Source organism: Anopheles darlingi, chromosome 3 (genome assembly GCF_943734745.1).
Source record: "Anopheles darlingi chromosome 3, idAnoDarlMG_H_01, whole genome shotgun sequence".
Classification (NCBI taxonomy): Eukaryota; Metazoa; Arthropoda; class Insecta; order Diptera; family Culicidae; genus Anopheles; species Anopheles darlingi.
Window position 1 is genome coordinate 64,678,124 of NC_064875.1, and position 12,500 is coordinate 64,690,623.

The 12,500-nt window shown below is 49.4% G+C and overlaps 1 protein-coding gene across 22 annotated transcripts in view; it reads right to left on the minus strand.

The window, feature by feature from the left end:
• The window catches only part of LOC125954412 (potassium voltage-gated channel subfamily KQT member 1-like), a 163,047-nt gene that overhangs the window by 32,959 nt on the left and 117,588 nt on the right, over positions 1-12,500 (minus strand). For 14 of the 22 annotated variants that reach the window (XM_049684692.1, XM_049684693.1, XM_049684691.1 and 11 more), the window contains 3 exons: positions 9,731-9,982; positions 4,951-5,021; positions 3,916-4,043 (listed from right to left, as the gene is read on the minus strand). In XM_049684692.1, the coding sequence (XP_049540649.1) occupies positions 3,916-4,043; positions 4,951-5,021; positions 9,731-9,982 (451 nt within the window). The remainder of the gene's footprint in view (positions 1-3,915; positions 4,044-4,950; positions 5,022-9,730; positions 9,983-12,500) is intronic. The other 8 variants (XM_049684700.1, XM_049684709.1, XM_049684704.1 and 5 more) reach the window with 3 other exon arrangements.

The window sequence follows — 12,500 nt, forward strand, 5'->3', positions numbered from 1 at the left end:
CCCTTCCCCAAAAACCTAATGCCCGGGGATCATGATCCTCGTTTCATCGTTTCCCACTAAAAACCACCCATAGTAAGGCAATCTCGCACAATCACGCACGTCGTTGGTGTGTTGGTCGGTCGGTCGGTTGGTGGCGTAATCGGGATCGGAAGTGGAATGTTTATAGAGGAAACTTAAGGAACGAGGAGGAACGAGGAACGCTCTGAGTCAACATGTTAATGGGATTAGCGATGATGAGCCGAGCCAATTCCACAATACTGACGCCATGCCACGCCACGCCACGCCACGTGGCACACTACGGCACTGGCGAATGAGCATCCGCGGGCCGTTGTCTGCGAGATCCGATGGAGGCGGAGGTGAGCAGACGATGGTGGAGGTGGAGGTGGAGTAGGAGAAGAAGGAGGAGGGTTGGACAAATTATTCCCAGTAAAACTTCAAAATCTGTTCATTATCTTCGCTCGTTCGTTCGCTCGCTCGTTAGATTTATGTTGTGAGCCTCCCCCGAGGGGAGGGAGGAACCATCTTTTGTCTACGTCTACGTCTCGCAGCTTGCGATAAACCACAATTGGCGGCATCTCATCGTGAGTCAGACAACTAGTAGCAGAACAACAAAGGAGCTAGCACACACACACATGCACACATACTGGTGGGACATTGTTTATGTTATCATTTCTGTTGTTTCGCTTTTCAACAAACCGAAATCGTCTCGAGCTAGTCCCCGCCAGAGCTGCCAGCATCACGAATGACGAACGGAAATGTACTTTAAATGGTTAATGGTCCCTGGCCTGAAGGCTGTTCGGAGCAGCAGCAGCAGCAGCAGCAACACAAAACATCGAAAGCCCGCACCACAAGATCGGTCATAAATTGCCGAACAAAAACCCTAAAAACAAAAAAAAAAACGAACCAACGAAAGAAACCAACGAATGGGAGATTTGTTCGAGTTCGAGAACAAATGCATCGCCAACAGGGGGTTCCATTCTCCCACTGCCGTTGCGCACGAAATGTGAGATAAGAAACGCTACCACGAAAACCGGAGTCGCAAGACAGGATAGACCGGAGACCCGAGGACTAGCCCCGGATGCTATCGGTTTTCGCATTTTATTGATGGATTCCTCGTTTCTCTCGAGTATTGCGCGAGTTCCAGCGCAAGATTTCGTCTCTTTTTCTTGCCTTCTTTCCTCCACCTTTTTTTTTGTTTTGTTCCAATTTATGTTCCAGCTAACCAGCTGGCCAGCGGCAGGCGCACGCACCAGCCTAGAGCGATCCTATTATTTGCTTCTCCTGTAATCTGCTGCCGTTCGTCCTAACGTCCGTATTGCACAGGGAATGGCTTCCCGTGGAATCCTGGTGCCTTGTTTGGAATGCTTCCAATTTGCATAAGGTCACCGGAGACGACGACGACGACAAAATACGAATGTGAGACCGATACCTCTCGCTACGGCCCGCTCCAAAAAAGCGATAACCAACATCGATAACGACAACGACAACAAAGAGGTGTTCGTGGCGTCGTTGTTGCTGTGGAGCTTTCTCGCTCGTCTCGGTCGTTGTTCGATTAACGGTGCTGCCGGTCGGTCGCACACCATAATCGTTTCGGCCAATGTGATGACCTAAGGTCAGCTGTTAGTTTTATGTTCCCCCTCTAGGGGCGGGGTGTCGATGGAGACGCCTGGTGGTCTTGTGGATATGGGAGAGAGAGGCCCGTGGTTTCGTCCGCAAACTGGCAACGGGATTCCAATGGATTGGTCGTCGTCGTCGTCGTCGTCGTCTACCTTTCGCTTTTATGCTCTGTAAATCAAGCAACTGCTGTGCCAAAAGGGGCACCAGTCGTCTAGGGAGTCAGTAACAGAGCTCACTGCTCATACGCTGCTATGTAACAACTACTTCCTTCTCCGCCTCCGCCACTGGGATTTCCACTGGGAATCCACTGGGTCGTGTCGGTGAAAGCACGCGAACCACGAACCACGGTGTTAGTTGAACGACAACACCTTCGCCTTCGCCTTCTCCTTCTCAGATGTAGTGCATCTTAGCATGTAGGTGTGAAATGTGCAGCCTGCCGTGTCACTTCATTTTCCTTCAGGGGTTTGCCGCGACCAAGCGCCAGTTTGTGCGCGCGACGCTCACTTTCAGCATCCAGCGTCGTCCGTCGTAAACACCAGGGAGGCAAATTTGTGGCCATAAAATTCCATCCATTTCACCAAATTATGGACGCGTTTAGCGCACCGTTCCCTGGCAGGCCGTAAACTTCGGCACATCGGTTTTTACTATTAGGAACCGCTTCCATACCCCTCTATGGCGTCACATCCACCTTTTTCGCAACTTAACGAGCGAAGTGACGCGCGTGAAATGACACGTCGGTAAGCAGGCTCGCTAGTAATGGCCACATGTGTGTGTGTGTGTGTGTGCCTGTTTGTGCCACATATATTAGTAACCGTGACAGTTACTGCTGGTGCTGCCTGCTCCTGTACTCCTGATGGGAGATACATCATGTTCTCGGTGTTAGCGGTGCTCAACGCTAAAGCTCGTACCGTTTCACACAATAAGACGCGCTACTTCATCCTCGGTAACGATATTACTTGGCATTTAGTTTTCAAACTCCTTGCCAACTACATAAACACATTATGAAACGATCAGAAAGTACCATAAAACAACGATAGGAAATGATGCGATTCACATAAAGGAAACACAATGAAAATTAAACTTCAAAAAGCACGTTGCGATGAAGTCGTACATTATGTTTTCACAAAACAATCGTAATAAATAGCTGCTTGTCAGACGCGAGCACAGGCACGTTACGGACGTATCGCACGATCACAGATGGAAAAAAACACCATAAAGAAAGAAAAGAAGAAATGGTGAAACTGAAATTGTGAAATGATTTGTCAACTGTCAGTAGAAGATCACTGTCACTATCATACACACGCCTACGGAATACACACACATGTACGCGTACAAAAACCAAAAAAAACTTACACTTACACGCACACACAGAGAAATACACTTATCTAGAAAGAAGTGGAAAGGATCTAGAGTAGAGAGTTGCTGAATTCTTGATAAGGAAAAAGGGGAACCGAAAAAGTCACACAAACATACACACATACACACAAGTGTTCAGTGTGACAGCATTCCGTTTGAGTGTTATTTGTCAGACGCTAGGAAGGTGAAGTGCTAGAATTATGTCTACTAGCACAATCGGTGTACATTTGTGTAGTGTACGAGAGGTATAGAAAACATACAGAGAGAGAGAGAAAGAGAGAGATAAAAAGAGAGAGCGAGAGATTGAGACACTGAAATGGTGAGATTACGTATGTATGTACGTCAAGTGTAGTATTAGGTGGCTAGAGAAAGTTAAACAGGCTGCACAAGTTCATTGAAATTAGTGTCGAACGGTGAGTAACGAAAGCATTAGAAAGCCCTCTTGTTACAACTCATAACGTTAGTAGTTCATTCCAATACACAACCCTGTTTGCCTCGTGTTTAGTACAAACCAAGAACTAACAGATAACAACAACATCAATCAAAAAAAGGGGGAAAATCGTGATTTTCCCTCACGCGCAGCGTCTCACGCTATCCTGGTTTAGATCACATACAACCGAAAATAAAAACAAAAACAAAATCACACGGTACACACACACACTTAAACACCACAAAAAATCTACGCTAAAAGTGTTTGCTTAGAGAGAGAGAGATAGGAAAATCATTTGCCGTAGTTCGGGTGTTCGGACACATTGCAGTGGCCGTGGTGGTGTGTCCAACGCCCTCCCTTTTTAGTTGGTGATTAGTGGTGGTCAGTGAAAAGGGGTTTTGTTGCTAGATACGTTATAGCTTATTTCTCTATCAGTGGTCGGAGGTCTGGGTGTTTTTTTTTTCTTTTTTTCGTTGGTTACTGGCTGGATTGGGAAATGGGGATGGCTGTACCTAGTTTGAACGTTTTTCACGCGGCCAAGCAGGTCGACATGTCCGGCGGCGTACTGCTCCATGACGTCTTTCACATCGTACGGTTTTAAGGCCTCTTTAAACTTGCGGCGCGCTACAAAATACTTCATCTGTCGTCCGTGGATGGTGGGGCCGGGGATGATGGGAAGGAGAAGAAGTGTTCCGAGTGAGAAGAGGAGGTTAGAACGGATTATCTCATGTAATGGATTGATCGCATCGTATCGCATCGTATCGCATCGATCGGTTCTCGCTCGGTTGCAATCTGCAGTACATTCCCACAGCCCCTTCCTTCCCGCACGCAATGGCCCTGGAGTGGCCCAGTTTCCACTTCCATCCGTCTTTTCCCCCCTCCATATTCAAATCAACTTATGTTAATGTTCTCATATTTATGCTCGTTTGATCCGATTGATCGAGACGGGATTAAGGGAACCCGGTAAGGGCCGGACCAGTTCCCAGTAAGGGCCGGCCGGGTGGTTGGCTGCTGCCTCCCTCCTGGGAATCAGGAAATGGATCCGCAAATGGAGTTCGCCCGAAACAACAACAACAAAAGCGAAAAAATGGAGAGAAAATTGCCGACTGCAATGCAAAAATCGTGGCTTTTTTGTTTCGATTTCCACTTTCCACCGAGCCCGGCCGGGATCGAACTGATTGCGGCGCGTTTAACATATTCGCCATCCCGCCAACCCCTGTCCTGTCCCGGGATGGCGGAAAATCAAATCAAATCGATAACGCGCTACAATGAACTGGAACTGGATGCAGGTACCGGAGGCCGGGGAAATTCGCAGAACGATAGAGAGGGAAAAAGAGAGAACGAGAGAAAGCTTTGCACACAATCGCCCAGTGGGGACCGGTGGGACTTTATATGCAAATGTGCAGTCCTGGAGCGTTGGAAGCGGAGCGCAGCGTAGCTGGGACGTTGTGTAGCGATACCGCTGGAATGGGCTGGAAGAGATATAAAAAAAATGGAAGGGACAAGGGAGCAGTGGCTGTCCACGTGCGCGCCCAAGGGTCACTTACCTTGCGGATGAACCGGATGGCCCCTTTGTGTTGATTCGTTAGCTGCACGCACCTCGGTTCCTCGTCTTCATCTGCACTCATCGGATCAGATGATCCGATGATCATCGTGCGGACGTGCGGATGATTATTCATTGCCAACGACGGGGGCGGTCAAGTCAGGGAGGAGGGGGAATTATTATCATTTTTTTGATTGGCGGGCAGATTAAAATTAATTTCAAACAAACAGAGTCATCATCATCATCATCGTCGTCGTTGTTGGCGGCATCCGAAGGCGCAGTTGGTTGGTTGTTTGATGACGGAGGCAGTATTTTGGTTTCGAGGGGTTGGCGTTTTCATTTTCATTTCCCAAAAGAGGAAGTGAGGAGTGAGAGAAGAACAGAAGAGAGAGAAAGAAGAGAGATAATTAGAAATTGAGTTACAACCATGTCTTCAAGCCTTACGCAATATGCTGCTAGAAGTAGTAGGTAGTAGTAGTAATGGTGCTATTCTAATTTATTGCTTTACAAGAGGAGAAGGACATGAATTGCTGATGAGAACATTTCTTCGCTTCACTTGCTCCTTCGCTTCGCTTCCAGCGGTGGTTGGAAAATTTTGCCATTCCCAAAAAATGGTGATTTTCATAATGAAATCCTAATTGGGTTGGCGAGAGTTGTGTCGAGAGTTGTAGCTGCTGCTAGTGCTGCTGCTGGTGATGTTCCTGCTAATTTGCATTCGCCTGCATGCAAATGCGGCTCTCTTTCACGATCTCTCTCTGGGGTATTGAGCTGACAGGTTCTTATAAAATGTACCATTTTATGCGCAACATGCGCTTCTACTCCCGCTCCTGGCTGTGGAAGGGAACAATGTTCTATTTTCAAAATTAACAATACATATGCCGCCAAAGGCGCATTTATGTTGCACATACCGCCGACCTCACGTCGGCACCAGCAACAGATAGCTTTGGTTGTGGCCCCCAGTCCATTCATGCCAGCATAACAAATGCAACACATAAGCGAAAGTTTAATTTGCTCTCGCTCCCCTTAATCGAAGACTCCATCGCCAACCGCAAATCGAAATGGCGAAATGGCTCGGCAATGGAGCAAAAGACGCACCTGAACCGAGGAAGAGTCTCGTCTAGTGTCCCCACAGGCAGGCGGCATTGCAATCAAACTCGAAAGTGAATGGTACCTTTTAATTGAATTCTTGATTCACACGAAGAAAAGGGAGCAAGAACCGGAGCAAACTGGGGAGCTTGGAGAGATACTTGGTTGGACACGGGCACCGGTAACAACGGCCATAACTAAGCCCCCCCTAACTGCTCTTTGTGTCGTGCCAGTTAGTGTGGTACACGAGCGTTAACCGAGATTGGAAATCACGCGCCAGTTAGTTGGTTGGTTGGAAGGGGGAAGAGGGTGCTCGCTGCACTTGTTGCGCGGTTCCAACCCCACACGGGGAGCACATGAGCCTTCACCACCTGGCACCAGCGTACCAGCGGCCTCAGCAGCTACTGCGAGCAAATGTTCTCATCCGCAACGATAATGGCGCTTTTTGCACTGCTTTAGTACTGCTAGAGGTGGTGGTTTGGTTGGTTATTTTATCTTTTCTGGTTTTATATGTATAGCTATGTATATAACACTGGAACTGGATGCACCACAGAGCGGATAGAAGGTACAGGAGGGCTCTCGGTCGTGTGCCTATAGTATGTGTGTGTGTGTGTGTGTGTGTCTGTGGTTTAGTATGTGTGCATGTATTCGGTTTAGATTTTCGAAGCTACTTTTCCCTGATATTGGTTTTTGCCTTCTTGTTTCTGCTGTTATTTAATATTCACAAATCCCTGCACTGTCGGGTTAGTAGCCTGGAGGAAACTGGTTGGCTATTAAATATTCAAAACTCGACTGCCTTCCAGGCACTAATCGTTTATCAGTGAGTGTAGCGTTGGGGGGAGTGTGGTGGTGGAAGATTTACAGATTGAACCTATCCCTCATCAGCAACACCAACAACCTTTACTCGTGATTGACGTGTCAGTTTTTCCTCATCATGTGTTTCTATAGTTTTATGTTCTTGCTCTCTCTGGTAGTTCTAGCTTCTTCTAATGGTCTAGTAAGTACATCGTGGTGTTTGTGGTAACCAGAGGGGAGGGTGGTGGGAGTGGGGTATGATTATTGTTATTGCAGCTCGCTTTAAGGGCGCTTTCATTTTGTACACATTGTTTTTGTATTAACAGTTTGCTTTTTTTGGGGCCTTGTTTTTTGAACAATTTTCTTTAGGTTGGATTAACAGGAGTTCGGTTACTGCAGCATTCGCATTCGCAGGAGTGGTAGTAGTGGTGGCGCTAGGTGGTGGCAGTAGTAACAGTGGTAGTGGTGGTAGTGGTGGTGATAGGAGTGGCGGTGGTAACAATTTACGATCTGCGGGTTTACTGGAATCACCCGTGATGGTGATGGTAGAGTGTTGAGTGAGCTTTTGGGATATGTTTTAAAGTATTATTGTTAAGCTGGAGGGTGTAAAAACATTCTACCAAAAACGCAAAACTTGAGGGGCGTTTATAGATAGAAAAAGAGAGAGAGCAAGAGAGAGAGAGAGAGCAAGAGAGAGAGGGCATCCTAAAACTAACTCTCTCTCATACACACACGCACACACACACACACACACTAGAAGGCACACAAAGTAGTTGGAGTAGTGCTCAATGGACACACAGACAAAGTGGTAGCTGTATAACAGTTGGGTATAACAGTGGAGCTGCCCAAGGCGCCTGACACCGGAGCATGCAGAAGAAGAAGAAGAAGAAAAGGATCGTGAAGAACGTGAGCAAACAAACCGTTGTTTACGCAACCAGAGTGAAAGAGGGAGAGAGAGAGAGAGAGAGAGGCCAGGGACATAGTAAAGCTTGTGTCGCACGCGCGCCGATGCCACTCGGATGGTTTCTCCGGTTTGTTTGCCTTTTCACTTGAAACTTTCAAAGCCTAGACACACAGCCAGCTAACCTAAACAAATCTCGACTCTAGTGTGGCATCTCGACCGACCGACCGACCGACCGACCAGCCAACCAACTGAAGGACAGTCGGACAGGCCGCTACGGATGAGCTACGAGTTAGTGAGGGAGGTCGCAACAACACAACCAACAAACGGTGTTCGGCGTTCTATGTACAGCAGCCAGCACGCACCAAACAAGTGGCGTGTGGTTTAGCGTGATTCCTTTCTTACTAACTATGATAATACTTTACATCAACAGCATCACAACTTCAACACATCAACAATCACAACAACAACAACAACAACAACAACAACAACGAACATGCATGCAAACACAACACTGCGTTAAAGGGAACGGACCGGAGAGATGCAGGATCGCAACGGAACCGTAAACACATAACAGAGAACACTACAAAAAAAAACTGCAGTTATAAACACTGCCCTTTGCTCGATTATACCACAAAATGGCACGCATAGAAGCACACACACACACATACGCGAGCGCGCGCAAACACACACACGCAGTGCCACACTGATAACGCAATCACAGACAACAACAGCAACGATACTAGCACAGCGTCTACACGACACCCAAAAGCCTCCTTCCGCTTCGCGCCGCTTACTACTTGGAGGGATTTATGTTTTGCGCTGCATCCCGGAGTTCCACGGCCTCCAGTTCGGCCTCACCATGCTGCCGCCCTCCCCCCTGCTAGCCAGAGCGCAAAATCTGTTAAGCCTCTCCCTCCCCTTTTCTTTTCCTTTCCCGTTACGGGCATGCGAAACCTTCTGCTGCTGTTGCTGCTGCTGTTGCTACGGCTGCTGCTGCTGCTGCCGCGGCTACTACTGCTGCAAACCCTCGGAACTGCTGATCTTCGAGTCCGAAGGGTCCACAGTACAGCTTCTTGTCGCTAGCGAGAAAAACAGCACTCGGACAGCATAAGCCGGCTACCGGACTTACCAGGGAAGTCCCTGAACGGGGTGGGGACGGGTAGCAGAAAAAGGGTCAGGTTGGGTGGAGCTGTTCAAACCCTCGGATACGGTTGCTGAAGGTAAATTGAATTAAAAATGGCCATCGTCCCTGGACGGGCCTGGCCTGGCCTGCTGCTGCTGCTTCTACGTTCATCGAGCTTTGTAAGAACCTCGGTCTCGGATGAAAATGCTGTGCGGTCAACCGGACCGTGGTGGTTAGGGGATTTTGAGGCAAATTGGTGGTGGTGATGGTAGTAGTGGTTGGCGGCATAAGGGACTAGATGGTCAAAAGGTTAAATGCCGACATTGCCTAACCGGTGGGGAGGGTTTGCTCCTTTTAACGACCACCGGACGACCGCTGCCCGATTGCAAGTAGAATATCAACCATGGCCACGGTCTTCGATGGGCGAGTTTTTGAGGTTATGGTTGTTTGTCAAACATCGTTGGCGTGCCCTTGGTGCAATCATCTTCTCAGCAATGGAGGATTTTGGAGAAGAATCTGCCAAACAAAACTTCACGATAACGAACGAACGAACGAACGGACGGACGGAGCAATGGCGGCGCCACGTCTTGGGACTTCGAAGGACGAGGAGGAGGAGCTCAAACTCAACGAAACACACGAACAATGGGGTCGGTGGGGTGGGGTGGGTTGGTGTAGCGTAGAGCACAGGGGTCACTTGGTCATTCGGTTAGCACAGCTTGCTCTGACGGTGGGTGGTGGTGGTGGTGGTGCAAAACCTGGGACAAAGGGGGCACGGATCACGAATAATGAGAGAAACCGGAAGGAGGGAAGCGGTTTTCGCTGAAGTGTGGATCTGCCCTGCCGTTTTAATTCATCCCCTTTTCCGTTTGGTCCTACCTGCAGCGTAACGGGAGACGGTCGTAGCGGCAGCAGCCGCAGCAATCGCCGATGAAGCCGATTTCACCCTAAACAGTGACTCGAACGGAGTCCGGAACCGCGCGATCCGATACCTCTGCTGCTGTTCCTGTTCCTGTCTTCTCTGCTGCTGCTGCTGGTGCTGCTGCTGATGCTGTTGTTCCTCCTCCTCCTCCTGCAGCTCCTCCAGCAGACCCTCCTGGCCACCGTTGTAGCCCTCCAACTCGATCGCACCTGAGCCACCGGGACATAACCACCCAGAGATCCAGAGGTCCATCCATGACGGGGTGGGGTGGGGTGGGTTGGTATTTTTTTTCGTTTGTTTTGGGAAAGGAAATTTGCAATCAATTATCGGAACATAATTCGTAAGGCCCGAGCCGCGCCGAGGCCGCAAGTTCCCGATTTAGTCACAAAAAAGGGGAGGGCGGCAGCAGGGGAGGCTTCATCCCCCTCCCCGAACACCCCTCACCCCTTCGTTGGCAAAACAGGAATCGGGAACCATCCGTACTCCTGTTCTGGTTCAGGCCAGGTACAGATGTGCTGCCTGTGGTTGTGTGTCTGTGTGGTTTTAGCAGGTGTCGAGTGCAATGAAGAGCGGTGGAACCCACGAGTCCTTATCCCATCCCTACCCGTCCCAAAAAGGAGTCATTCCGGTGGGGGGATGTACATGCTTCATCTCCCCCGCAGGAGACTGTTTACCAACATGATATCCCATCACCAATATCCGCTTCAACCGAAAGAGAGAGAGCGAGAGAGTGCGCGAGAGTGATGCCGTTTGCATAAAGGCGTGAGAGAGAGGAAGAGAGAGAGAGAGGCTGAGCAGCAGAGCATGCATGCGAGGCATTTGCGGACATTCGGATACGGCATTCGGTGGCGTGACGAAGCGACGAAGTGCAATGACCCAGGGTGTCCAGGGCCTCTCGACAACAACGGGTGCAACAGTGTGAATACCTTTTGGCGGCCTAAGATGTAGACCCCCCAAGATGGTGAAGCGAATCTACTCTACTCCTTCTCTACTATCTGGCGGCGGCGGCGACTATCTACCAACGGGGACTATGGTCTTCCAAGGGTTAGAGTGTTATGATCGTGTGTGTGTGTGCTTGTGTGCGCTACAGCAACAGACTAGAAGACGAGGGAATTGAAGACGGCTTGATTTACGACTCCCACTTCTTGCCTCGACTTCGATCGAAGCATCGAAACTGACATCCCGCTATAAATCTGACCGGACGGATACGAGCTTCCACGACCTTTTCGCGTCGACGATATCCACCCGGCTGTTGATTCCGAAAATTTCCCGTCCAAGCGAATCGACCCATCGACCGATGCTGACGACCATCGGGGCGGGAGTGAGGCGGGTTGAAAGATTGTGTATCCTTTCGCCCCCCTTTTTGTGCTAACCAGCCTAGGCAAATTGCTTACTCAGCAGCAGCAGCAGCAGCAACAGCAACAGCAACGCACCAAGTAACAACCCAAGCGACGAGCGAGTTGGTGCACATCAAGATGAAGATGTGTCTCGCCGGACCAGATTCCTAGCCGTTCGCTCCTCTCGATGACATTGACAAGCCGAGACGCACGAGACAAGAGTGAGGGTGAGTAAGAGTAAGGGGTACGGAGTGAGGTATTGTTTCAACCGAACCGAAGGTAAACAATGAAGTGATTTGCCCTATTTTGCGCTCTCGTAGGCCACATTTCGACCTTCTTCCTTCCCCAGGCCCCATGAATTCCAATAATCTATTAAGATCGTTTCCAACCGATAGCAGCGGCCCGGGCCCCGTGCGCTGAACCGTACTACCACCAGACCTCCCCACCTCCCTCCATTACCCGCAAAAAAGGACAACGCTTTACGTTGAATTTAAAATGAGCAACACAAAACACGGTACGACCACGGTACGAGCGTTACACACGACCACGGAAAAGGCGCTGACGGTGCGATGCTGGTTGCTACTCGCATAAAAAAAGGGTTTTCTTAAAGCCCCACTGACGGTGAAGCCATGGAAGCGCCCTGCCCCCCTCACCCGAAGAACAAAAGATGACGAGTGAAACGTCAGAAATCGACGGATTCGGATCGTAAGAAGCCATCTTTGCGGAGCGAGGAAGGTTTTGATTTCTCCGGTGTGTGTGTGTTTGTGTGTGCCGGTTGGTTTTTATCCGAGTATCCGAGGAGTCTTGTATTATTCATCAGCTTGGACGGGACACTCATTTGCACTGAAATGGTATTTGAGCCCTAAGCAAACAACGCACTGGAGCACACACACACACACCATCGCCTTTGATGATGTGAAAGGCCAATGATTCTTAAAGGCAACGCAACCAATCAGTGTTCAGACACTTTGTAACCATGATCCGGGGTGAGCTGATGATGGTATCGAAAAAAGGGTAGGCGACCTCCAGCCGCCAGCAGCACTCCATCATGCACTACACTCGACTCGAGGAATGCTCCAAAGTTGGTTGCGAATTGGGGCAGCAGCAGCTCCCTGGAGCTACTCACACATAGTTTGTGGGTTCATTAATGTGACTAATCGACATTGGGGTGTGTCGACATTGGTCGAAGGGCTTTCCGGATTGCGCCAGAAATACCAAGACATCATCGGCATGCTTCAGCATAGACCCGCATACACTCACACAAACCCGGACGAACACGGCTATTGCTAGGATTAACGATGCCCGCTGGGGATATCTCGTACGAAGGGCTCACCAGGGACACGTGTTGGGGTTGTTGCTTACTAGGTACTAGGGTGGGACTAGGGTGGGA